Genomic DNA, 26292 nt, shown 5'->3' with positions numbered 1-26292 from the left:
GCTAGAAATTGACCAGATTTATTACTATGTTCATAATTTTGTAAGCGTAGTCTTTGTACTAAGAATTTTGGGTTTTTTTTAATCAATTATCTCATTTAATTCTAGTTTTGTTTTGCGTATTTTGTTCAATGTTTCCTGATCATGGTGGGACGCATAGGCTTCTTCTAGTGATTTGATGATTTTTTCCAATTCCTGAATATTTTTGTTTTCTTTTTTCTTTTTATGTGATGAGAAAGAAATTATTTTACCTCTCATCACAGCTTTCCCTGCTTCCCATAAAACAGAAGCTGATGTTCCGGGAGTGTCATTAAAGTCTAAATATGAAGTCCACTCTTTTTTAAAATATTTAATAAAGTCTTCATCTTTAAGCAGTGATGTATTAAATTTCCAGTTTTTACTTGGTGTAGTATTATTCTTGTGCATTAGTGTTAAAGATACAGGAGCATGATCGCTGACAGCTATAGGGTGAATCTCAGTGTCTGAAATGTCACTCAGCAGTGAGCTGCTGACCAAAAAATAATCCAGACGAGAGTAGGAGCGATGCACATGTGAGAAAAAAGTATATTCCTTACTGGTGGGGTGAAGGGAGTGCCATGCATCGCAAAGACCAAAGTCGCTCATATACTGTTTAATTATATTTGTGGACTGCCAATTATGCTGAGTTCCTGTTGTGTTGAGCCTATCCATTTCTTTATTTAGTCCAAGGTTGAGGTCGCCTCCAAGAACAAGTGTGCCATCTAAGTGTTCAGAGAGTGCACTGAAAAAACTGTGAAAGAATGAGGGATCATCAACATTTGGACCATATACACTTACAATGCATAGTTTTTTATCAAGTATAGATAGTTTAATGATTAAGAATCTGGCCTCTGGATCTATAACTGTATCGAGTACTGTGAAATTAATTTTTTTATGTATTAAAATTGCTACTCCCCTTTGTCTAGAATTATAACAAGCTGAGAACACATTAGGAAACTCAGGTGATTTGGTTTCTTCACATGTCTCCTTCAGTGCAAATAAAGGACTGTTAGAGTGTGTGCTGTGTGTTTGTCTGAAGCATGACAATCCTTTCCAACAAGTATTTCCAGCTGTTTGTCTCCTCTCTGCACTTTAGTCTTTCTTCTTGTCATGTCTGTGTTTGTCCACCAGACGTCTTCCTCAGCTCATTTTCTCCAAATCAGAAGCATCAGATTTGTAGAGACGCTCTGCCTGCCAGACACAGCTCAGGGCAAAGAAACATGTCTATCCTCCACAATATACAGGCCTGTATCATTTACTATCTGTATTTAAATGTATAAATGATCGAGAGTGAAAATACTTTTCATATGAAAAATAATACTAAATGTCAAACATTAAGTATTTAATTTTTGTTACATTTTAAAAGTTCAAACCTCAAAGACATTAAGTTTACAGTCATATATCATCTAGAAAATCAACAATCTTCACATTTCAGAAACTGGAACCAGCTTTAAATGTGACTAAAATAATGATAAAACAATCAATTCTCTAATCATTGACTAACTGATGAATCACTGCAGCTCCAATATATTGTTGCATTTGACAACCCACTACAGCAACTACAGAATAAAACCACTAACCAGACTGATGACAGATTTCAAACATGCTGAATATGAAGAGTAGTATAATTTAAACGCACATGATTATCAGCCATAAGAACAAATTCAGATTTATATTGATGTAAGGTATACAAATGTAAGTACAGTTTGAATCAGTGCAATATTATTTTCACACATCAATGGACCACTGAACTTCTCAGCTTCTAAAATGTAAAGCCTCATTTAGAAACTACACAAGTACATATAATGGTCAGGGATCAACATGAACCTGTCTTCTCTATTTGACTTTAATCAACTCTGCAGTGTCTCCATTTCCCCAAATATAAAGTCCAGCATAGAGCGGCTGAGTGAATGTGGTCTGGACTCTGTGGAGGAGAGTCATGGTTTCAGAGACGCTGTAGAAAGACAGAATACCTGCTCTGTGATCCAGGTACACTCCTACTCTGGAGGACTGAGGACCTGAGAGGACAGTTTGGACTTTGTTGTGTCGAAATTTGTAACTGTTTGTGTCACAAAGTAATGCCCAAGATCTGTCATTGTTTCCAAATATACATTCACCACCCCTCCCTGTTCTGCTGACATTCTTGTATGCGACTGCTACACGAACTGCTCCACCTCTCCACTCCACCTCCCAGTAACAACGTCCAGTCAGACTCTCTCTACTCAGGACCTGAGAATAGTGAGTGAATCTGTCTGGATGATCAGAATAAGATTGGTTTTGCTTCATTACAGTTACTTTTCTATTGCTCTCAGATAATAACAGATGTGTGTTTGCTGTGTTTGGATCCAGTGTGATTTCATGTGAATATTTTAAGAATCCAGCTCTGGTCTTTGGCTCTGTTGGTGACAGTAAAACATCCACTTCAGTGACTGTCAGTGAGATGTTTGTCCATTCCTCTCTCAGAATGTCCTGTAGTTTATCTCTGGTCTCTGACACAGCTGCTGTCACATCCTCAAAGTACCTCAGAGGACGAATATTGATGCTGGATGAGTGTGTAGACTCACTGAGTGCTGACAGTGAGGGGTAGTTGTGTAGAAACTGGTTGTGATCCTCTGTGTGTGAGAGCTGCTCCAGCTCGCCGTCTTTCCTCTTCAGCTCAGCGATCTCCTGCTCCAGCTTCTCCTGAAGCTCTTTGACTCGACTCACTTCAGTTTCCTGCTGGGATCTGACCTGCTGCTTCACATCAGAGCTTCTTTTCTGGATGAGACGGATCAGCTCAGTGAACATCTTCTCACTGTCCTCCACTGCTTTATCAGCAGAGCCATTGATGGCCTCCACCTCCTGTTGAAGCAGCTTCACATCTTTCTCTCGCTCCTGGATTCTCTGCTGGATGTTTAGTCGTCTCACCTCGAGCTCCTTCTGCTTCTCAGTCCTTTCTGCTGCAGCTGGGACTGTTTCATGGCCTTTATGTTCATCCATCAAGCAGAGATAACAGATACTCTGCTGATCAGTACGACAGAAAATCTTCATCACCTCATCATGACGAGAGCAGATGTTCTCCTGGAGCTTCTTGGAGGGGGCCACCAGCTTGTGTTTCTTAAATGGAGCTGCATCATAGTGAGGTTGGAGGTGTTTCTCACAGTAAGAGGCAAGACAGAATAAACAGGACTTGATGGCTTTCAGCTTCCTCCCAGTGCAGAAATCACAGGCCACATCTTCAGGTCCAGCATAGCAGTGATCAGCTGGAGCAGCTTGGAGTCCAGTCTTCTTCAGCTGCTCCACTAAAGCTGCTAACATGGTGTTTTTCTCCAGGACAGGCCTCGGTGTGAAAGTCTTCCTGCACTGAGGGCACCTGTGGATTCCCTTCCTGTCCTCTTCATCCCAGAAACCTTTAATACAGTTCATGCAGTAGCTGTGACCACAGGCTGTAGTCACCGGATCCTTCAGTAGATCCAAACAGATGGAGCAAGAGAAGGTTTCTCGATCCAGCTGAACTCCTTTCTGTGCCATTTCTCCTCTCAGTGTCAGTGACTGTGTGAGTTTCTCTTCCTTATAACTGAAACTAGTCTGAGCTCTGATCTCAACAACATGTGTTTCTGCAGTGAATGGAGCCTTTCAGCTCTTACACGTCACCACATGTTGGTTACACCCATCTTCAAAGTGCAGATCTGAAGGGGAGGGAACGAGGAAACACGTGGACAGAGAGGAGGTGCTGTGTTTAAGAGCAGGAAGAAGAGGGAGAGTTATCAGGCTGTGCTTCACTCCAGGAAGAGCAGCAGTTCGAGAGCGATACTGTGTGTTTAACCCTTTTCATTTACTGCTGAAATGTCAGAGTTCTCACTGAAGTTAACAAACGGTCCTTCAGTTTTAGTCAATGCAGGAGGATAATGATCCTAAACATACAGATAAGGCAGCCAGTGACATGATGCTTACGTTGCATTTAAGTTTATGTTCATTTCAATTGTTTCTCTCCTTCAAACACCATCAAAGGTGAGAGGGTGCAGCAGGTGTAGTAGTTGGTATATGAGACAGTAAACAAATTAAAGAGTTTTCAAACACATTCAGCTCCACAAATATGTGATAAATGTTTGACAGGAATAAAAATAAACTCTGATCCTTCTTTAAAAGTATTTTTCTGTTATTACGGTCGAGTTGATCACAAGAATAATCTTGAGCAGGGACGTGGCTAAATACAGGTATGTGAGAACCAGTCAGTATTAAGGTTTCCACTGACTGACTGCAGCATTGTTCATTTGGCCTGGAGATACTCGATAGTAGAACTTGGTGGTTTGTAACAGCAGCCCACTAGCACAGGTTTCACAGGAGGAAGCTGGGCCTGTAACCACAGAACTTCCAGTTGGATCAAGAGTCACAGCAAGAATCAGCATCTGCACATTTATCATAAGATAAGATAAGATAACCTTTATTAGTCCCACACGTGGGAAATTTGTTTTGTCACAGCAGGAAGTGGACAGTGCAAAAGTTATGAAGGACAATTAGAATAAAATAAAAAAAGAATAAATACAGTACACAACTGTACAGAATAGAATAAAAATAAAAAGAGAATACTATATACCAGGGGTCGGCAACCCTAGGCACGCGTGCCACAGTTGGCACGCGAAGGGTTAACTGATGGCACGACAATAGCTGGACTGGCCATCGGGCATACTGGGCATTGGCTCGGTGGCCCGATGATTTTTTTTTTTTTTGTAACGGTATAAACAATGAAAGGTGGTGGATTGGCCAGATGTTGGCGGGTGTGTAAAAATAACTCAATTGTTTGGTGGTGGCTATGGCGGACCTTCCACAGATTCAGTAACATTAGTGGAGGCCAGCAGGTGGATGAGGGAGAAGGGAGGCAGGAGGAGAGACCCGAGGCGGGGCCGGTCCGAGTGTCAGGTGAACTGAACTTCAGGTAAGAAGTTATGACCTGCAGTCTATCTGGGTCAGATATAAACCAAGTTTAGGTGGAGTTTATTTTCGTTGTGCTGACTTTTTACAGTCAGTTACAATAACTCGTACTGCGCGCTAGCTAGCATGACGGAGTTTCTATACAGTTGGGTGGGTGCTATGATGTTACTGATAGTAATTGATAGTTATTTTATTCATAAGGTTAGTTAGTAGAGTTGCCAACCGTCCCGTAAAAAGACGGAATCGTCCCGCATTCAGAGAAATTATTACGCGTTTCGTGTTGAGCTGAGAAGGGACGCAGTTTGGCCCGGACTTCAGCTAGGATGGAAAAAGACACAAAGGTGGATTTATTCTGTCGTTACGCTGCACAGCTGCCTCTTCTTCTCTCATTCTCTCCCCCTCCATCTCCTGTTTCTACTTCAATCATGAAACCGATCAATGATCAGCTGATCGGCTTTTCTCTCTTGTTTGTTTATCGCCCACTTTGCGCCAGAAAGAGGAAACCAGCGGATGTCGCGCTAAACAACAGCACCATGTTTAAGCTTGATCAGCTGTTGTTAGAATTTATTTAATATTAATTTCTAGTATCAGCTGAGGTTTGCAGGAGCCACAGCTGTAAAGCTGCTGGTCATGAAGTCAGTTTGTATATGTGGTGAGAGGGAAACATGCAGATGAAACCAGGAGATGTTCTTACTGAATCATCAGAGCTGAACAGGTGATGGAGAAACAGGTTTACCTTTTAGGAGACATGAATGAGTTGAAGGGAAGTTATGAACTGTTTCTGAGAGACACCAGGACAAATAACACCAGGATCATTTTCTATGTAGCTGACAGCTGGTAACTGTGCAGGGGCGGGTCTAGTAAAGTTTTGCCAGGGGGCCAGGTAGGGCATTAACAGGGAAAGGGGGGCACAAAGAAATACTTTCTTATTCTCATTTAAAATGTCTGTCTGTTATTAAATAATTATCTGAAGTTTACAACCAAAGTTTTTATCTGATGTAAAATGTATAGAAATCATACATATACCAACAAGACTGTACATCACTGTCACAACAGCGTTTGTTTTCATTCAAAGGCTTTATGGCTTTTCCTATAATACCTGGTGGGCCGGTCTTTAGTCAAAATGCTGGCTGAGTTAATGCCAGTTAATGCAACATCGAAGCAGCTGGAATCCACAGCTGTGCGTGTTCATGGAGCTTGCATTTTCACCTGCTGGACATCACTACCTGACAAGTTTAACTGTCTTCAGAACATTGCAGAGGCCTTATTGACAGTATTTGGCTCTACATATCTGTGTGAGCAGATTTTCTCTCACATGAGAGTCCTCAGGTAGCCGTCTGAATGCTGGACACTCGGAGACCTGTGTCTCTGAGTGGGAGACCAGTGATCACATTAACATGTGTGTCTCTGTATTAACAGACATGCCATATTGGCTGAGTTTATTTTTCTTATCATTGTTGTGAGGAGACCATAAATAGCATTTGTATTTTCTGTTGTACAGTTCATTTGCTGTTATGGAGTTCTTGTTATGGATAAAAAGTGTCTTTTTTTTGTTTCAAAATAGCTGATAACTATTCGCTGATAGCTGCTAACATCTGCAAACAAATATAATTCTATAAAGTGGTTCTATATGTTGTGTAACTGTTCATATAGAGCATTATTAAATTTATTGCTAATGCAATCATATGGCACTCTGACTTCTGAGGAAATTTTAAATGGCACTCGCCATCAGAAAGGTTGCCTACCCCTGCTATATACAGTAGAATAAAATAGAATAAAATATACAATAGGATAAAAATAGAATACAAATGCTATATACAACAGAGTGAAAAATACAACGGTTGCCAGAAAGATTATTGCACATTTGTGTTATTGCATATTTGTGGATGTGTGTGTTTAATCAGTTAAAGTCTTTGTTGTGGAGTCTGACAGCAGTGGGGAGGAAAGACCTGCGAAATCTCTCCGTCCCACACCGTGGGTGCCGCAGTCTCCCACTGAAGGAGCTGCTCAGTGTTGTCACAGTCTCCTGCATGGGGTGGGAGATGTTGTCCAACAGGGATGACAGCTTAGCCACCATTCTCCTGTCACTCACCACCTCCACTGGGTCCAGAGGGCATCCTAGAACAGAGCTGGCCCTGTGGATCAGCCTGTTCAGTCTCTTCCTGTCCCCGGCAGAGATGCTGCCGCCCCAGCAGACCACACCATAAAAGATGGCTGAGGCCACCACAGAGTCATAGAAGGTCTTCAGGAGTGGGCCCTCCACTCCAAACGACCTGAGTCTCCGCAGCAGGTACAGTCTGCTCTGCCCTTTCCTGTAGAGGGCGTCTGAGTTATGAGTCCAGTCCAGTTTGTTGTTCAGATGAACACCAAGGTACCTGTAGCTGTCCACAGTCTCAATGTCCATACCTTGTATGTTCAGTGGTTGCAGTGGAGGATGTTTGTGCCTGCGGAAGTCTACCACCAGCTCCTTGGTTTTACTGGCATTGATCTGGAGGTAGTTCAGCTGGGACCAGTCAGTCCTCTGTACTCCTTGTCGTGCCCATCAATGATGAGGCCGACTATAGCAGAGTCATCAGAGAAGTTCTGCAGGAAGCACTGGGTGGAGTTGTGGGAGAAGTCTGCAGTGTAGATGGTGAAGAGGAACGGAGCCAGAACCGTTCCCTGTGGGGCCCCCGTACTGCAGACGACCCTGTCCGACACACAGCCCTGAGTCCTCACATACTGTGGTCGGTTGGTGAGGTAGTCCAGAATCCAGGTAGTGAGGTGATGGTCCACTCCTGAGTTCTCCAGCTTGTCCTTCAGAACCGAGGGAAGAATAGTGTTGAAGGCACTGGAGAAATCAAAGAACATGATTCTCACAGTGCTCCCAGCGGTCTCCAGGTGAGCGAGGGAGCGATGTAGGAGGTGAATGACAGCATCATCCGCTCCAATGCCAGGCTGGTAGGCAAACTGAAGTGGGTCCAGTGATGAGCTCACAAGGCGCCGAAGCTGAGCCAGGACCAACCACTCCAGGGTCTTCATCAGGTGGGATGTCAGAGCCACCGGCCTGTAGCTGTTGAGGTCCTTGGGGCGTGAAGTCTTTGGCACTGGTACAACACAGGAGGTTTTCCAGAGCTGTGGGACTCTTCCCAGCCTCAGGCTCAGGTTGAAGAGGTGCTTCATCACACCACACAGTTGGTCCGCGCAGGACCTGACGACCCTCGAGCTGATGCCATCTGGACCCGCTGCCTTGTTGCCATTAATCCTCCTCAGTTCCCTCCTACCCTGGGTGGTTGAGAGAGACAGGCTGGAGCCTTGTGTTGAGTGTGTATTGGATGCTGTTGTTGTTGGGGGTGGGGAGGAGTGAGCAGGGTGAATAGAGGAGGTGTGAGGTGTCTGAGGTGTCAGAGGTGGAACAGCAGCAGTGGGGGTGGTTGAGTCTGCAGCCGATGTTGGAGACTGCCTCATGGCTGAATCAAATCTGTTGAAGAAATGATTCAGTTCATTTGCCCACCTCACATCCCTCCCAGGCAGAGAGTTCTGATGTTTGTGGCCTGAGATGGTTCTGAGGCCTCTCCAGAATCATCAAGAGCAGCAGGGGGCGCTGTTACACACAGAGGCAGGTTCTCTCCCAAATGTGCCCAGAACAAGAGCTGAGCAGCTTTTTCTGTCAGTCAACGTATTTCTAACAAAATACAGCAGATCACAGAGCCTGTGTCAGCTCAGCTATCAGAATCAAACAGTGAAGCTGACCTGTCCAAGTCAGCAGGTCAGACAGTATGTTAATGAGGGGAAATCTACAAACCAGTAATGAACTTTTCATAAACCACATTTAATACAAATCTATGATACGTCCATAAGTCTGCACAGTCTGAAACCTCCTCACATTTCAGTCCTCATTTCTCATTATATTGTAATCTACAGTTATTTATGGTTCAATGAGTTTTGCTTGGAGTTTGCAGCTTCTGAGAGCATTATTTACATCACTGAACTTTTTTATGATTCCCCTGGTATAAAAAAGCTTCACAGTAAAATCTCATCTTTGTCACGGCTGGGGAGCAGTCGTGTGGAGTATTGAAAAAAGGATCCAAAATGCAGGTACTGCCTGGGGTGCGAGTGAGAGTTTATTTACAGCGGTGATAAGGTGACAAAAGAGTCATAAGAGTCCAAAAGGCCCAGATGGCCAAGTTCAGGGGGCCGACCCAGAGGCCGACAGCGCAGGAGGCCAAAACAGTTCAGTTCTGGAGGCCGACCGTGTGAAAGGCAGCGGCCGTGGGGCAGGTCCGGAAGCCAGCCACGCAGTAGGCAGTGACGTGGAAACAGTTCTGGGGGACGACCGTGCGGACAGCAATGGCAGCAGCGTGGAAGCAGTTCTGGGGGCCGACCGTGCGCACGGCAGCAGCGGCGGCGATGCAAGTCCGGAGGCCGGCCACGCGGAAGGCAGTGGCGGCGTTCAGGAGGTCGTCCACAGTGGCGAAGATGCCCAACAAGCGGCCTGGCAGATGACCGACGATGTTGAGGCGGCAGTCGGGGACCTGAAGGCTGCGTGGTCCCCGCAGCACCAGGCGAGGCGGAGGCTGGACCAGACGAGGCAGCTGAAGCAGAGGCTGCTGCAGGCGAAGCTGCTGAAGCTGAGGCGGAGGCTGGACCAGGCGAAGCTGCTGAAGCTTAGGCGGAGGCTGCAGCAGGCGACGCTGAAGATGCTGAAGCTGGACCAGGTGACGGCGTGGGTGAAACTGATGAGGAGGCTAGACCAGGCGACGCTGAAGATGAGGAGGCTGCGGCAGGCGATGGCGTGGGTGAAGCTGGACCAGGCGACGGCGTGGGTGAAGCTGGACCAGGCGACGATGAAGCAGCTGAAGCGGAGGCTGGACCAGGCGACGATGAAGCCGATGAGGGGGCTGGACCAGACGACGGCGTGGGTGAAGCTGAAGCTGGGCCAGACGACGGCGTGGGTGACGCTTAAGCTGGACCAGACGACGGCGTGGGTGACGCTTAAGCTGGGCCAGACGACGGCGTGGGTGACGCTGAAGCTGGACCAGACGACGGCGTGGGTGACGCTGAAGCTGGACCAGACGACGGCGAGGATGAAGCCACGGAGGCTGCAGCTGGCGAGGAGGATGAAGCCACGGAGGCTGCAGCTGGCGAGGAGGATGAAACCACGGAGGCTGCAGCTGGCGAGGAGGATGAAGCCTCTGAGGCTGCAGCTGGCGAGGATGAAGACCCTGAGGCTGCAGCTGGCGAGGATGAAGACCCTGAGGCTGCAGCAGGCGGCGGCGTGGATGAGGCTGCTGCTGCTGGCGTGGATGAGGCTGCTGGTGGAGCAGCTAGTGGCTGGACGTGCTCCTCGGGCCCCCCAGCTGACGAGGCAGGAGGCTGGACGGGCTCCTCGGGCCCTCCAATGAGAACTGTCTCAGGACCAGTAGGCACAGGGGCCCCTGGGACACACAGGACAGAACCAGCAGGTGCGGGGACCTCTGGCAGGCGCAGAACAGGACCAGCAGGCACACGGGCCTCTGGCAGGGACAGAACAGGACCAGCAGGCACACGGGCCTCTGGCAGGGACAGAACAGGACCAGCAGGCACACGGGCCTCTGGCAGGAACGGATCAGAACCAGCAGGCACACGGGCCCCTGGCAGTGACACCGGTAACTGAAACTGCGCAGGGCACTGGCTTTGCCCAGGCAGCGCTGGCACGGTGCAGTTCTTAGCTGGCGTCTTGGCCTTCAGGGTTCCAGAATCGGCTGAAGGCAGAAACTCAGCCTCTGGGGAGGCCCTGGGGCGAGTAACAGTCTCTAAATTAGCCAGTTTCTGAGAAACTAGAGTGGTGTTAATGGGTTTGTCTCTCCGCTTAAAATGGGTGCTAGGAACAGGATTCAAAATGGGTGGCACAGACACAGCCTCCAGTATGGAGGGAGCGGGTGACCGGACTAATGGAATAAATGCAGGCTGGGCTAATGAAATGACCGAAAAACATAATAAACTCAAATAATAAACTCAAAATACTGGGCCGAACCGACCCAGGACCGTGACAATCTTTGTAACATTCACACTGAAAACATGTTTATTATACTGCATGATAAACACAGCTGAACACGACATCCCCAGAAACATGTTTTATTATCAGAAATAGACAAATAGAATCAGCTTTCCTGACCTACAGTTTGATGCTTCAAAAGCAAGAAGTAAGAAATCGGTCCTTTCCTCATGCTCCCCACCACCCTCAGGGTGATCTTCATTTCATGTTAGTCTCAAATGCTTGAAAAGAAGTTCAGTTTCCTTCTTTTTAAGATATCTAGACTGAACATCACAACAACAATTAAAGTGTCTACCAATGAGAGTTCAGGATACTGTGATTGATCTACGACCCGGTAATAAATACATCATAAATACCACTGCACCCAAGAAGAGTGCCTGACGAGCAGGGTTTTAATAGTTTTGCAATTTTCATTAGTTTTTATTTTTATTTCGTTTTGACTTCAGATTTTCAATTTTGTATTAGTTTTAATTAGTTTTTACCAATTGTTTGCTAGTTTAGTTTAGTTTTTATTTTTTTTGAAAATCCTTAGTTTCAGTTTAGTTTTGATTAGTTTCAGTTATAGTTTTAGTTGTGTTTGCAATAAAGTGTAACAAAATCCCAGTTTCATCATATCAGCCATTCTCTTCTGCTTATCCTTGGGTATGTTGCTATTCCAGCTACCATACCCTGCACCCTGCACAGGTCGCCTGTCTGTCGCAGGGCTAACACGCAGAGACAGACAACTCACATTCCCACCTATGGGTTCTTTAAATAAATAAATTAGGTCAGATGAACAACCGTTGATACCAGGCAACTAAAATGTATATCTTGGCCCCAATGAGACTATTAACTCTTGCAGCACCGGGTGTTAAGGCAATTGACTCACACAGTTATGTAGATATCCCAGTCCTGTTGTCTCGGGATGCATCACGCTGCCTTGCCTGGTGTTAGCTTCTGTTTCTGGGGATGAGGGTTGAGTGCGCTCCCTTACCTTCTCCAGGTAAGCTAGGTTAGCCTTCTTGTGTGAGCGTTTCAAGTGCACTTGAAGGTTTGTCGGATTTTTTTCCCTTTAGAAATGTCCCTCATAATTTGTCTCTTTCCACTACAAGACACTTGCTTTATCCAAAACACAGTCATATTCAAAGTAATCCCAAATTGGACTCTGGCGCTTTCTCCACACTTTTCCTGACATGATTCTGCACGTGGACGGAGCAGCGACACAGACGACTCGACTAACGTACTGCCACCTGCTGGCATAATGAGACACAGCAAGAAAAAAACCTGGAAACTAAACTTCATTTTTACCCTTGACTATTGTATGACACGCACACATCAACGAAAACTAAACACATTTTTGCTATAAATTCAGTTAATTTTAGTTAGTTTTGTGAACACTCAATACAGTTTTAGTTAGTTTTCCTTTTTTCACTTTAATTTTTATTTCCGTTAACGAAAATGTTTTTTCACTTCTAGTTTTCGTTATTTCGTTAGTTTTCGTTAACGATAATAACCTTGCTGATGAGCCCAGTTGCAAGTAATCTGTTAAGACTCGACTGTACACTGTGTTCGTGTTTTCCTCCGAAACAATAAGTTCCGTTGGAGCAGCCTTTCAATGCCTCTCTCTGTCTCTCGCTAGCAAAGTTGACCCAGACAACAAAGTAAAGCTAGTTTTAGGCTACGAGCCCGACACGAACCCGACGTATTAGCCAGAGGTCCCTTTACTGCAGTTTGGAGCCGTGGACCTTCAGTAGGAGTAATAAATCACATTCATGTAGTTGTAAACAGCATGATAATATCTTAAGTAATCCAAAGTATTCAGAATACGTTACTCTCATTAAGTAACGTAACGGAATACGTTACAAAATACATTTTGGGGCATGTATTCTGTAATCTGTAGTGGAATAAATTTTAAAACCTTCCCAACACTGTGGTCCGGGTGAGTACAGGTTTTTCCATAGAGCCGGTGGTTCCAACCTCTGGGTGGAGTCATCGCATTACAGCCTGCAGTCCACACCTGTCTTAAGCTGCCAATACTTAAGACCACCGTCACCAGATCTTCAACTAACCTCTGTTAGTGTAGGCCGAAACAGCTCTTGTGATCTTGTTCACAGTGATATTATCTGCTCACCTTGTGTTTCTCTGCCTGTAGTCATCCACCTGATCCCAATGCTCAAACTCTGACAATACTCACCTTCATTTGGACGCCAGTTTTCTCTGCAGCTCTTCCTCCACAGCTCCTGCTAACTTCTCCTCCCTGCTACAGTTACCGGATACCACGGATCACCACCGGCTGGAACCATCACCGCCTCACTTACCCCTCTCATGCCAGTCCTCCACCTACAATAAGTAACACAGTTCATGTCCATATTTGGTCTTTCCTGACCTGCAGCAAAACACCTTCTGAACATCATCTCCTCTCGTTACAGTGACTCAAAAGACTCCTGGTTTCGTTCCCCCAGCCTGATGTTCCTTTTCTCCACGTCACAGAATTCATATGTATATAGTTTCCTAGTACTTCATGTTTATTGTACAGTTCATGTTTGCTACACTACTTCTTAGAATCTCACGTACATCATGGTTCACAGTTCATAGTCACATCATAGCTGTAATTCTCTGTTTGTAAATAACGTCTTGTTACCATGTTTACTAGTGCCTCTGTTTGTATCTGCAAGGTAGTCTGTTTGTCTGGTTTGGCCTCTGCTGTGACACAGTGATGGTGATGAGGCTGAATACTGGGCTGTTTTGTCACATGGACAAGCAGAATCATCTGCAGCTCAAATTAACAAAGACCAAAGTGATGATGGGTGAGAGGCAGAAGGATTTGGGGAAAAATACACTATTTGCATCTAACTTGGAAGAGCAAGGAACATAAAGGGAATTCCTTTTCTTAAGTATCAGGTCATTTCAAATGCTACATTTCTATCACCTCAACAAACATCAGCAAACACACAAACTGTTTGTGTGCAGTTTGTCTCACAGTGTCCCACAGCTAAAGCTCCAGCTGCAAGGTGCCGTCTCCACATACCTACTATTATTTATTTCTAATTTTAAAGTTGCACATTAGAGCTCTGAAACTTTAAACTGCTGTTTAAATGTTACTGGTTACTCCCTGTATTCAGCTCTGACGCTCACCCACAGACTGAAAAGGAGACGAGGAAATGACTTTAGTTTGTCGACAGATCAGAGTGGAAACAGTTTTATTGGTTGAACAGAAGTTCTTGGTGATAAATAGCCTGTAAATGCTGCTCCTGCTTCTCCTACATTAAGTTCCAGCATTGCTACATTTCAAACACCCACTCTCTGCTCCCATCTTCCCACACATATACTGGGAAACTGTGGGAACCATCTGTACATTTTCATACTTGATCCCTGATATAAACTGGGGGTGGCACACAACAAATAAACACAATAAATAAACAAAACAAATAAATGGATCTGGCTGTATGGGTACTTAATGATCAAGCTGGCAGTAATGTTGTGGTGTTTAGTAGAGAGGAGGGTGGAAAGTGTGAGAGGAAATGACACACAGGACATAGTTTGAGGTAGATTCATATCCAGGCCCTGCAGTGAAGACTATAACCTTCAGTACATTGGTCATCTGCTCAGCCAGGTTAATTATAACAACACTGTAAATTCAGTCTGACAGTGAGTTAGTGAGTTAATGACAGTGAGTCAAACCCACTCCCTCCAACTGTGACGGCCTAGACAGAGACTTTATGCAAGCTTCTTTGAAGTTGGCAGACAGTGAAGGTGAAGGTGAGCATAACTGAGTTCTAGCGACTCGTTCTTACTTTAATAACTGGTAAATTTCACTGAAGTCCAAACAACTCTTAAACCACCAGGAAGGAGACAACAGAAGTATTTATTTTTACCTTCATTGTAATTTCATCCTTTGCCTAAGCTGGTGAGAGGTTGTTGTTGTTGTTGCTTTCAATTTGTAAGATTCCTGCATGAAATGATTTGATCAAATTTTTTAGTTTTATATTTTTAATTTTATTTTTATATTCTATGCTGATTTCTAAACAAATTAATTATTATGCCTCTTTATTCCTAAGAAAACAGTCAGCTTTGAGATGTGGTGCTTTTTGTGTTTTAGATAGCACAGTGCAGAAAGGAGACAGGAGGGTGACGAGAGTGTGAGGGGATATGACACAGGAAATGATCAGAGGCAGAATCAGACCCAGGCCCTGCAGTGACGACTCTAATTTTATCCATCTGTTAAGCTGCTGAGATGTTGTTGTTGTTGTTGTTGTTGCTTATAAATTTAGTTTGTAAGATTTCTGCATGGGATGATTTGATCAGATATCTTTAGTTTTATATTAACTCTATGATTTATTTTGAGTATTTAATATTAAATACTTTCAGAGTGCAACATCAACAAGTGATGGTGAATTCTAAATAAATATTCCTCTTTATTCCTTAAGCCAAACACAATATTCAGATGAGAATAAAATGCCAGAAACGTTTTATAACCTGGAGAAAAAAAATGCTCTCAGAGGTTGAACCAGCTGTCGTCAGATTTTCAAAGTCATACTTGGTTTGAAACTCTTTTCATTCACACCTACAGCATCAGGGAAACTTCACAGTACTGATCTACATCATTGTGTGATGGATGCATCTAAAAAAAAGTTGAAGGAAGTGATAAAAAGGAAACAACTCATTCAGTAGCTTCAGTTTTCTGATGATCTGACAGAGTGAAGAGTCAGACGCTGTTCTTCTGAAGTTTAACAACTTTTCTGCATCAGGATTAAAGTCAGAATGAAAATCCTCCATTTTCACTTCTTCTGCTTCTTGTCAGGTGAGGATGATGATCTTAATGTTGCTCTTTAACAATAATTTTAACTAAAAACATACTCAACTTTATAAAACACCTTATTAAATACATATATTTACTAGAGCTGGATGTTTCGAGACCAGTCTTGGTCTCGCTGTCTCAGATCGACATAGTGGTCGGGAGATTTGGAGTCAACAGTATTCATGACACACAACATAACATTCGATAACGTGTCATGCGCAAAAGCATCAGCTCTAAGAGCCGTGCTTAGAGAGTGCTTTGTAGTGAATCAGAAGAGTCGACTCCCATTGAGCGAGAGCTCCTCACTTAATTTCCTTTCACTGCTCAGCTCTCACACAGTGGTTCAGCTATGCTCCAATCCCTCCATATTGTGGCCAATCACATGCAAGGATATAGGATAATATCATTATGTGAAAAACAGAGAGGGTGAGAGACGCGACAGTCAAGAGGAGCGTGCGTCTGTCCTCTCAGTGAGCGAGTGAGACAGTAGACAGCGGTGAGGAGGGCTGTGCGAAAGCAAAACACATAAACATGCCTGAAACCCGTAAACGAAGCAGCATCTGGCTGCAGTTTAAAGACTTTTTTGTCTCAGTCTGTCTTGGTCTGGATACACTCTGGTTTTGATCTTGGTTTAGGCAATATTGACTACAAGTCTAATATCTACATACACTAAATAATGTTGTGATTATCCATCTTCTTTTAAATGTATTATTATTATTTTTTATCTGACAGGTCCAGCTGGGCTTGTCAAGGCAAAACATAATATTTGGTCTGCAGCTGAAGGATTTAATGGCACGCTTAACTGCAACTTATCTTTGTCTGGAAGCACAAAGTTCTTCTGTAAGGAAAAATGTGAGCGATCAGAAGATATCCTCATTAAAACAGATGGAAGCACAGCTCAGAGTGGCAGATTCAGCATGAAGTATAAAGATGGAGCTTCAGGAAGAGGAATTGTGTTTTTGACCTTCTCACAAATGATCAAGTCTGACTCAGGAATGTACAGGTGTGCTTTGGGAAGACCTTCTGCTCCAGATTCATACTCAGACTTCGAGATGAGAGTTTCAAATGGTGAGTTTTTACTAAAGGTCACTGAAATTGAAAATGTGGAGACCCCCCAGGTCTAATTTAGTAATGTGGACCACTTTTAGATCAACCTGTTTAATCAATAAATACAAGCACATTTTACCTCTTATTCCACTTACGTGTCCATGTTATATGGCATGTGACAACTGTACTAAGATAATGTTTCAGCACCTCAGTGTAAAGCCTACAATAATATTCAATGATTTATTGATTCAAATTTAGGCTCTGCTAAAACTGAGTTTTACACCACCTCCAACTATCAAAGTCTAAAGCAAAATCTTGCTTTTGTTCAGATTTTCTTTTCTCTATAACTGATTTTGAGCATCAGTATCATGGTTTATATCATGATTTAAATAGATAAAATCTACTAATTTAATTCCTGTGATGGAGAGTAGCAGAAGAAATGTTTGACCTAAAAAGGTGATGATCTTCCAAGAGTCTCACCATGCTAAAATGAAGTTAGTCACCTTTTTTATATACCAGGCTCATCTTCTAGCTCTGAGTTCTGAGAAATGCCTCAAAAAATAAGACAAATGAAAAAGAAACAAAAACATTTGCACTCACACCGGTGAACTTCAAGGGTCTATAACGCCGCCCTTTAAGTTCATAGTATGAAGGTAACAATTTGCATGGCTTCATTAAATATGCAGCAAAAAGTTTTGATTCTCAGAGGATCAGGTAAGAATGTGTTTTTCAGATTTTTCTGATTTATTATGAAATGATAACTGTGCTTATTTGATCCATGAAATATAATCATAATGTAACAGTGTAAAAAATGACCCGACATACTAGTATGTTTTATGCTTGTGGGGTGTTCGTTGAAGTGCCACACACATGTGGCTGTTCGTTTCGGCACATAGTTCACCAACATTTCAGTAAGTCATAAGCACACAAACTCCTTCTCTCAGGTCTCCACCTTCACTATATATATAGGGAGAAACCTCAATGGTTAATCCTTGTGTCAAAAATGACCCGTAGGTGAATGGCAAACAAGTATATGGGAATCCCGAGGACAACACAAGGTTAAATCACCGCCACCAGTCCCTCCCCCTTGAGCTCACTGCCCCACTCCTCCCCTGCAGCTGAGCCAGGGACCACACCTCCCCCACAAACTGGTTCAGTTCAGACTAATTAATGTTCTTCTATTTCACAGATCTGGATAAAAACATTGGTTTTTATCGCACACAAACTGAGGGAGAAGCAGTCACATTGGGATGTTCCAATACTGTGTATGGACACAGGAAGTTCTTTTGTAAGAATCAGTGTAAGAATGAAGGGGAGATCCTCATTGACACAACTAATAACAAATCTGTGAGTGGCAGATACAGTATTGAACACAGACCAAGATCTCTGTTTGGACTGTATGCGACCATCACACAGCTGACCAAGTCAGACACAGGAGAGTACAGGTGTGGTTATGGAAACCCTCTGTCTCCAGATTCATACAGCAGTGTAAATGTTCTCGTCATTGATGGTAAGTATCTTTTCAGAATAGTAAAAACTTATATATTTTTTAAAAACTCATATTTCATGTACCTTAAAATACTACTAATAATAGATAATCACAACTCAGAAAGTAAGGTAAACAAAATTAGAACAACAACAAATAAAAACATGAAACTTTTGGTGATTTTAGGTGAGATTGTTGTTACTGCCAGAGATCAGCTGATTGGTTCAGACATCATTAAATATTTCTAACATCAAATACAGGACAAATAATGTCCATATTTTTTGTTGAAGTCTGGATGTCCAATCTCAGAGTATTAATTTCCTGTTGTGCTGATAAATTTATTCCTGTTTCTTCACAAATATAAAACATATTTCTTATGAAGCTTTAAAAAACATACAGATATTTAAATATAGTAAGTGTCACAGTCATAATGTGCACTGATGATTTTTAATCAGAGCACATATTATATACGAAACATCATTTTTTATATTATTAAACGTTTTTTTAACAATTTGAAATCTAAGGTTATGTGTGTTTAAGAAGCATGTGCTCCACTTTGAATCATTTCTTTTTAAATTGTGATTGTGGAGCTAAAATTGGGGGGAAAACATCATCATCATCATCATCATCATCATCATCATCATCATCATCATCATCTTTCACTAAAGCTGAGTTTTTCTAATCATGCAGGTGAAAACATATGTAGCTTGCTGGATATGAGACTTCCCAGTCTGATGTGTAAAAGAGTATTAGCTTAACCATCAGCTGATCTGATGAGACTGAACGTGACTTTGTGGTTTATCTGAAAAAGTAATAATGATGTAAAGAACAGGAAAGCAGGCAGCTGAGTGATTACAGATCTTCCCTATTGAACTTACACATAAGCTTCATGTTAATGCTGCATTTAGTGCTTCATAAATGTTTGTATTTACCTGTATGATAATATGATTTGTTTTACTGCATTTGTCTGTATCGCTATTGATTTAGTATTGATATTTTTGTGTTTGTTGTTCACAGATTCAAACCCACCTACTTCCACTGAGCAGACAGCAACACAGAGTGAAAGTGTCACTCCAGGAGTCTCTACACATTGTCCTGACTCCTCCTGGCTTCTGGTTGCGCGTGCGTCCTTGGATGGTGTTTTGCTGATGGCTGTTTTCCTCATGCTCTTCTATATTAGTAAGACAAGGAGGAACTTTGGACTGAACACCAAAGAAAATGACACAAACATGGAGGTGAGTTTGTGTCACTTGTTTTCTGTCTGTTGTTGCAGGTTTCAGTGAGTGTTGTTGATTCATGCTGTCAGTGTGACTTTCTCAGTGAAATGTAGTGATAAGAGGTGATGTTAAAGTTTCCTTAATACCATCTTCACCAGCAGTGGGAGGTGAAGACAAAGTGAACAATATTTAGACCAGTCAGCAATAGTTTCTATAATTATTTAGATATAACAGCATACAACATATTTTATGGTCCTTTGAGGTTATTCCACAGCATCATAATTTCATGATGTCATATCTAAAAGTGTGAAAGCAACTTTAGTCCTGTTTCCTGAAACTGCAGCACATGTAAGCTTCTCTGAAGCAAATCTGTTGAACTTCTTATGATATTTATAATGTTACATGTTTTTGTTTGTTTCTCCGGAATAAAATTTGTGCTTCTTATTTTTAAAGTTCAGTTTGCATTAAACTGTGATGCTGCATGAGGTTATTGAAAATCTGTTTTGCATCTTAAGTTTTAAGTCTTTTTTTCTTCATTTTCAGTTCTCTGTAACACATGAGAACTGGGATCCAACCTCCAAACACAAAGACTCCAAAAGCAGCAGGACCAAACCCACTCTGCATTATTAAAGACCAAATTCTAACAAGTAAAAATGAATTTTGATATTTTTGGACCTATATCTGAGATTTCATCATCACCTCCATATAATTTGCTTCACTATCCTTCATTTTGTTCCTGTTATTCAAATGTATACATGTACACTGATGTACTTCATTGCAGAGGTGGGAAGTAACAAAGTACAAATATTGTACTGTACAGTTTTCAGGTATCTGTACTTTATTTGTTTTTCTTTTGTACTTTTTTATTTACTCTCTACATTTTTAAACAAATATCTGTACTTTCTACTTCTTACATTTTCAAAACAGGGTTTTTACTTTTGCTTTAACACATTTCAGGAGAGTTATTATTTTGTCTCTTCAAATGCAACGTTTCTATAATGTCAACAAACATCAGCAAATACACAAACTGGTCAAGCTGCTGTGTTTCACAGGGAGAGAAAAGAAAGAGCTAACTTCACTCAGAGAAGGAAAAAGATAACAAAGAGGACAGGAGAGGATTCAAAGGGAAGGACTGCTAAGTGGAATTTGATAACCTGGAAATGTAAAGCTCATGTTTTGAAGTTACACATTGGTTGAGTACAGGTTACATTTTTTGTGAAACTTGGTGCAAAACAAACTGAGCCAGACTGTGTTATTTGAAGCATGTTAGTGCAGGATAAACAGGTTAGTTTGCTGTGCTGTAAATGATTAAAGTAAAGAACAGTGTGGAACTGCTGCACAGTGGCTGTGGTTTCATGCTCAGTGTAAGGTTCACATCAAGTGTGGCAGTCTTAGCTGATGATGCTGTAGATAGATAGATAGATAGATAGATAGATAGATAGATAGATAGATAGATAGATAGATAGATAGATAGATAGATAGATAGATATCGTTCTTTCGGTCATGACCCACAGCTCATGAACATAGGTGAGGATAAGGACGCTTTTACGCTCAGCTCCCTCTTCAACATGAGGGACCGGTACAGCACCAATCTGTCTGTCGATCTCCGGCTCCCTTCTCCCGTCAGTCGCGAACAAGACCCCAAGATACTTATACTCCTCCACTTGGGGCAGGAACTCGTCCCCGACATGGAGTGGGCAGGACAACAAGAAACAATAAAACAAACAGGAGAAATACAATCGATAGTTGCAGCAGGAGCCTGATTAAGGGATGTCTAAATGCTTTGTTGAATAAGGGGAAACATCTTCCAGTTTCAAAGACCAGCCATCTGTGATAAATGTTTTCCTTTTTGTCCCTGTCAAGTTTATGCGTCTTAGTCTCTGTCTCAGTGTCTGTTTCCTATCGTATTTTTGTCTTATTTTTGCCCTTTGTGCATTTAAACCCTTAGTTAGGAGCAAATGTGGATTTTCTGTGGCAAACATGAATGTCAGTTTCTCAGTTTATGAAGTTCACCTTTAACTATGACAATGCTGAGATACGGACCTCCTGTGAAGTTGTCACCATACTAGTGATGAGCAAAGTGAAACTTCATGAAACATTTGAAGTATTTGTGCTTGTCTTGAGGATTCCAAACAATCTGAAACCATCTCCACAGTGGCACCTGCTGGATAATTTGGGTATTGTCATGTCTTGATCATATTCTGTGAAACAGTGACACAGACAAGTCCTAGGGCTGTTTGATATAGCGATATATATCAGATGACGATATAAAAACGTCTATCGTTTCATTTTACGCTCTATCGTTTGTTTCAAAATAAACTGTTTACGGCAATATTTGTCATGGTTTTGATGGTCACTGTAGCGGCTATATTAATTTCTTAAAGTTTTCTCTTTCTCTTATATTTAATATAATCACACTACGGATGGACAAGCGCCTGTTTTTATGCGTTGTCGTTAGCAACAACGACGGTAAAACCACGGCATGTCCGCTTGTTTATTTTCCACATAAACCTTTCACAATAAATCTCAAGATCCTGTTGAGACTTTTCAAAATAAACTGAATCACGTGAAAGATGCAGAGTATTTATGGATGAGAAGCAAAAAAGAGCCGTCAGGTGCTAAAAAAATAAACCTTAGACTCAAACATTAGAACAGGCTTTTCCCCGCAGCACGCTGTGTAATAAATACTCACAAAGAAAACGGCAGCCATTACAACCTTTGTCTAAAAATGTATCGTTTCATGCATCAGCTAAAACACTCGACTCCAGGTACACGGCGCCCAGCTGGAAACACTTCACGCAAGTCGAGCTGCCCGAGATTCACAGAATTTCCAGAAAATGTTACATTTTTGTAATTTATACCGTTATCGGACGATAGATGTCTTAATATCGGGATATGAGATTTTGGTCATATCGCACAGCCCTAACAAGTCCTGCACAACTTCAAACAAAACCACTTATTTTATCAGACCATCAATATCTTTGATCAATACATGTTTTGGAGAAATCCTCAAACAAACAAGGCATCTTACCTTTATGGCACCGACAAGTGCCAGAGCCATAACTTCAACAGGTCCAGCCAGCAGGCCACAACCAGGCCCTACTATCAGCTAGCAGGCCACAACCAGGCTCCACCATCAGCTAGCTGGTCCACGCCAGCAGGCCACAACCAGGCTCCACCATCAGCCCACAGCCAGGCTCCACCATCACCTAGCAGGCCACACAGCCAGGCTCTACCATCAGCCAACAGGCCACAACCAGGCTCTACCATCAGCCAACAGGCCACAACCAGGCTCCACCATCAGCCCACAGCCAGGCTTCACCATCACCTAGCAGGCCACACAGCCAGGCTCTTCCATCAGCCAACAGGCCACAACCAGGCTCCACCATCAGCCCACAGCCAGGCTCCACCATCACCTAGCAGGCCACACAGCCAGGCTCTACCATCAGCCAACAGGCCACAACCAGGCTCTACCATTCAGCCAACAGGCCACAACCAGGCTCCACCATCACCTAGCAGGCCACACAGCCAGGCTCTACCATCAGCCAACAGGCCACAACCAGGCTCCACCATCAGCCCACAGCCAGGCTCTACCATCACCTAGCAGGCCACACAGCCAGGCTCTACCATCAGCCAACAGGCCACAGCCAGGCTCCACCATCAGCCCACAGCCAGGCTCTACCATCACCTAGCAGGCCACACAGCCAGGCTCTACCATCAGCCAACAGGCCACAGCCAGGCTCCACCATCAGCCCACAGCCAGGCTCCACCATCACCTAGCAGGCCATAACCAGGCTCTACCACAGGTCTACCAGGTCTATCTGTCAGTCAGTATGTTATCCTCAGTAGTCTTTTCTCCTTTATTGCTTTTATTGACAGCCTTTTGTCTACATGAGACGCAGGAACAATCTGTGGAGCAAGAGAAACCATACTTCTTACTCCTCTCAAAGGGAACAAGGTGGGATTTTACATCTTTTAGAAGCTTCTCAAACGTGATCATCAGCAGAGATCTCATTTCAACTGATTTAACTGATTTATTTATTCCATATCACTGGTTTATTTCCCAATTCTCTCACCCCCCAAAGAGATTGGGCACTAAGAGAAATCAGTCTGTAATCCTACAAAAAAGATCTGTGAAAAGAAAATGTTTTATTGTTCTTCTACTTCTTTTATCTGGAAATGTGCAACCTAATCCCGGTCCAGATTGCAAATGCTTAAGTACTCCTTGTGATTTTAAAACTCGAACAGGTCTTGGTATCACTCATTTAAATGTCAGAAGTCTTCTTCCCAAACTTGATTTTGTGAAAATTTGGATGAAAGAGTTAGATACCGATATTCTTATATTATCAGAAACCTGGCTTACAAAATCAATTACTGACAAAGACATTGCAATAACGGGCTATAATCTTTTCCGTTGCGACCGCCCCAGAAAGGGTGGCGGTGTTGCAATTTATGTAAAAAGTAAATTCCATGTTACTGTCGATTCATCTGTATCTGTTTGTAAACAGTTTGAACTTCTTGCACTCAAGCTCCAACTTTTCAAGGGCTATTTCATTACCATTGTGGGCTGTTATAGACCCCCCTCGGCTAGTAGCAAGGCTTTAGTTTCACTTAGTGAAAAACTGTCTACTTTAAATTTTAATGAAATTGTGCTGGCCGGAGATTTCAACTGGGACTGGTTGTCCTCTGCCTCAGACAGTTTTAAATCCATGTGTGATTCATATAATCTCACACAACTAATTTACAGTACAACTCGTCCAAATCTTAAATGCCCAGAAAAATCATCACTTATTGATTTATTATGTGTGCCTATGCCAAGAGGCACACATATTACTATTCGTCGGATTTATTATGTGTGCCTATGCCAAGAGGCACACATATTACTATTCGTCGGATTTATTATTATTATTATTATTATTCTTCAGTTTCCGCCTGAAATTTTGCAGCGAATCTCGCCTCGCAGTTTTGAGACAAGCTTCATATATGTTACCTCATTTTGTGCGGCTGGATCAGGAATGGTGTGCTATGACTTTTGGTGTTTATGACTATTATAGTTTTTTAAATATTAATATTTTAGTGAAAATTTTCCCGCGCTTCTCTGCCAAACAGTTTTGACAATAGGGTTACATATGTTAGATCATTTTGTGCGGCTGGAGCTGGACTAGTATGGTATACACTTTTGGTGTTTATGACTTTTATAGTTTTTTAAATATTAATATTTTAGTGCAAATTTAGAAAGATTCTTCTTTTGGCGCCATAGAAACAGACTTCATTTGTGGTGTGTTGGCTCCATCTTTTGGTCCCACTGATACAAATTTCAAACTTCATTTGTGGTGTGTTGGCTCTCTCTAGTGGTATGCCGGGAGTAGTACGGCCTGTCTACCCTTATTTGGATTACCGTAATGATGACAATATCAACGGTGCGCACAGCGTCGCTGCTTTCAGGAGCCATTGGAATTTTTAAGGTTGCGCAAATCATTCAATAGTTACGGTAATGCTTGGTGGAAAACTCAATATCCCACAATTCATAGCACGCCTCTGCCGAGTCAAACAATGGCGGCCATCACTTAGTTTTTATTTTCCTCTTAATACTGTTTCTAGGTCACAAAATAAACTTTTAAGATATTTTCAGGCGAGAATATAGGTGTGTAAACTTCAAATATCTGCTCATTTTGTCAAAACATCCCATATTAGCGACAATGTTCTGACGATGTCGTTTCTGCTTGAGGCTAGCTGGCTAGTGTGGCTAGCGCGGCTTTGCTAACAAGCTACAGCCGGCCTGGATGACAGTGAGAGCGGCTTACTCTGGTTTCACACCCGGTCCTTCGTAAAGTCTCGTGGTCACAGCTGGACTTATTTTAAATAAATAAATGATTTATTTATTTATTCATTTTAGTAACGGTATAAACAGTGAAAGGTGGTGGATTGGCCAGATGTAAACTTCAAATATGTGCTCGTGTTACCAAGACATCCCATATTAGCTCTGATGGTTTCGGTGCCTGCAAAGAGCTAGACAGCTAGCTAGCTAACTGGCTGTCTTTTTGACTCAGGGTCATAGCTGGACTTATTTTTCGTTTTTATGAGCCGATGAGGGGTTTTTTTTAGTAACGGTACAAACAGTGAAAGGCGGTGGATTGTCCAGATGCTGGTCGATGTGGAAAAAATAACTGAGTTGTTTGGTGGTCGCTGACGCGGAGCTACAACCGAGGGCAGCTATCCACCGGTGTGTGTCAGACAGAGCATGCAGGGAACGAGGCGGCGAGGCGACCGCCGATCAACCGGTGGTAGATCGTGGATCAGGGAAACCGAAGGCAGGAGAAGCAGGCGGCTGCCGGTCAGAGCGTGAGGTGAACTGAATTTCAGGTAAGAAGTTATGAACTGCACTCTATTTGGGTCAGATATAAACCGAGTTTAGGTGTAGTTTGGTGGAAACCAGGAGATGACCTTACCGAATCATCAGAGCTGAACTGGTGATGGAGAAACAGGTTTACCTTTTTTTTTAGGTGACATGAATGAGCTGAAGGGAAGTTATGAACTGTTTCTGAGAGAAATAAACACCAAGCTCCTTTTTTATTTAGCTGACAGCTGGTAACTGTGCAGGGGCGGATCTAGCAAAGCTTTTGCCAGGGGGCCAGGTAGGGCATCTTACAACCAAAGTTTGTATAATAATACACAAGATTGGCTGTAGACCATTGTTAATCATTCAGAACACTGTGTAAAAATAACAAAAAACAAAAAGTGAATGCAAAAGTGCATAAATATTTATTTTACGTGATTGATGTGTGTGGCGGGGCGTGGTCTGCAGTGCCGCTGCAGGGGAGGT

General features: G+C 42.8%; 1 protein-coding gene across 2 annotated transcripts; it reads right to left on the bottom strand.

Moving 5' to 3' along the window:
- Positions 1–1720: 1720 nt before the first annotated feature.
- Positions 1721–4261, bottom strand: LOC134624571 (tripartite motif-containing protein 16-like). Of its 2 annotated transcripts, XM_063469569.1 has the most exons (2): positions 4246–4261; positions 1721–3494 (listed from the first exon to the last, which is right to left on the bottom strand). In XM_063469569.1, the coding sequence occupies exons 1-2, from the start codon at positions 4259–4261 to the stop codon at positions 1852–1854; spliced, it is 1659 nt and encodes a 552-aa protein (XP_063325639.1). In that variant the 3' UTR covers positions 1721–1851. The 2 variants fall into 2 exon arrangements, with proteins under 2 accessions (XP_063325639.1, XP_063325640.1); XM_063469570.1 differs by lacking the exon at positions 4246–4261 and having other exon boundaries at positions 1721–3540.
- Positions 4262–26292: the final 22031 nt, after the last annotated feature.

The sequence above is a fragment of the Pelmatolapia mariae genome, linkage group LG3_W (assembly GCF_036321145.2).
Source record: "Pelmatolapia mariae isolate MD_Pm_ZW linkage group LG3_W, Pm_UMD_F_2, whole genome shotgun sequence".
Lineage (NCBI taxonomy): Eukaryota > Metazoa > Chordata > Actinopteri > Cichliformes > Cichlidae > Pelmatolapia > Pelmatolapia mariae.
Note: the sequence above shows the minus strand (reverse complement) of the source record. Positions and strands in the feature narration are given on the sequence as shown.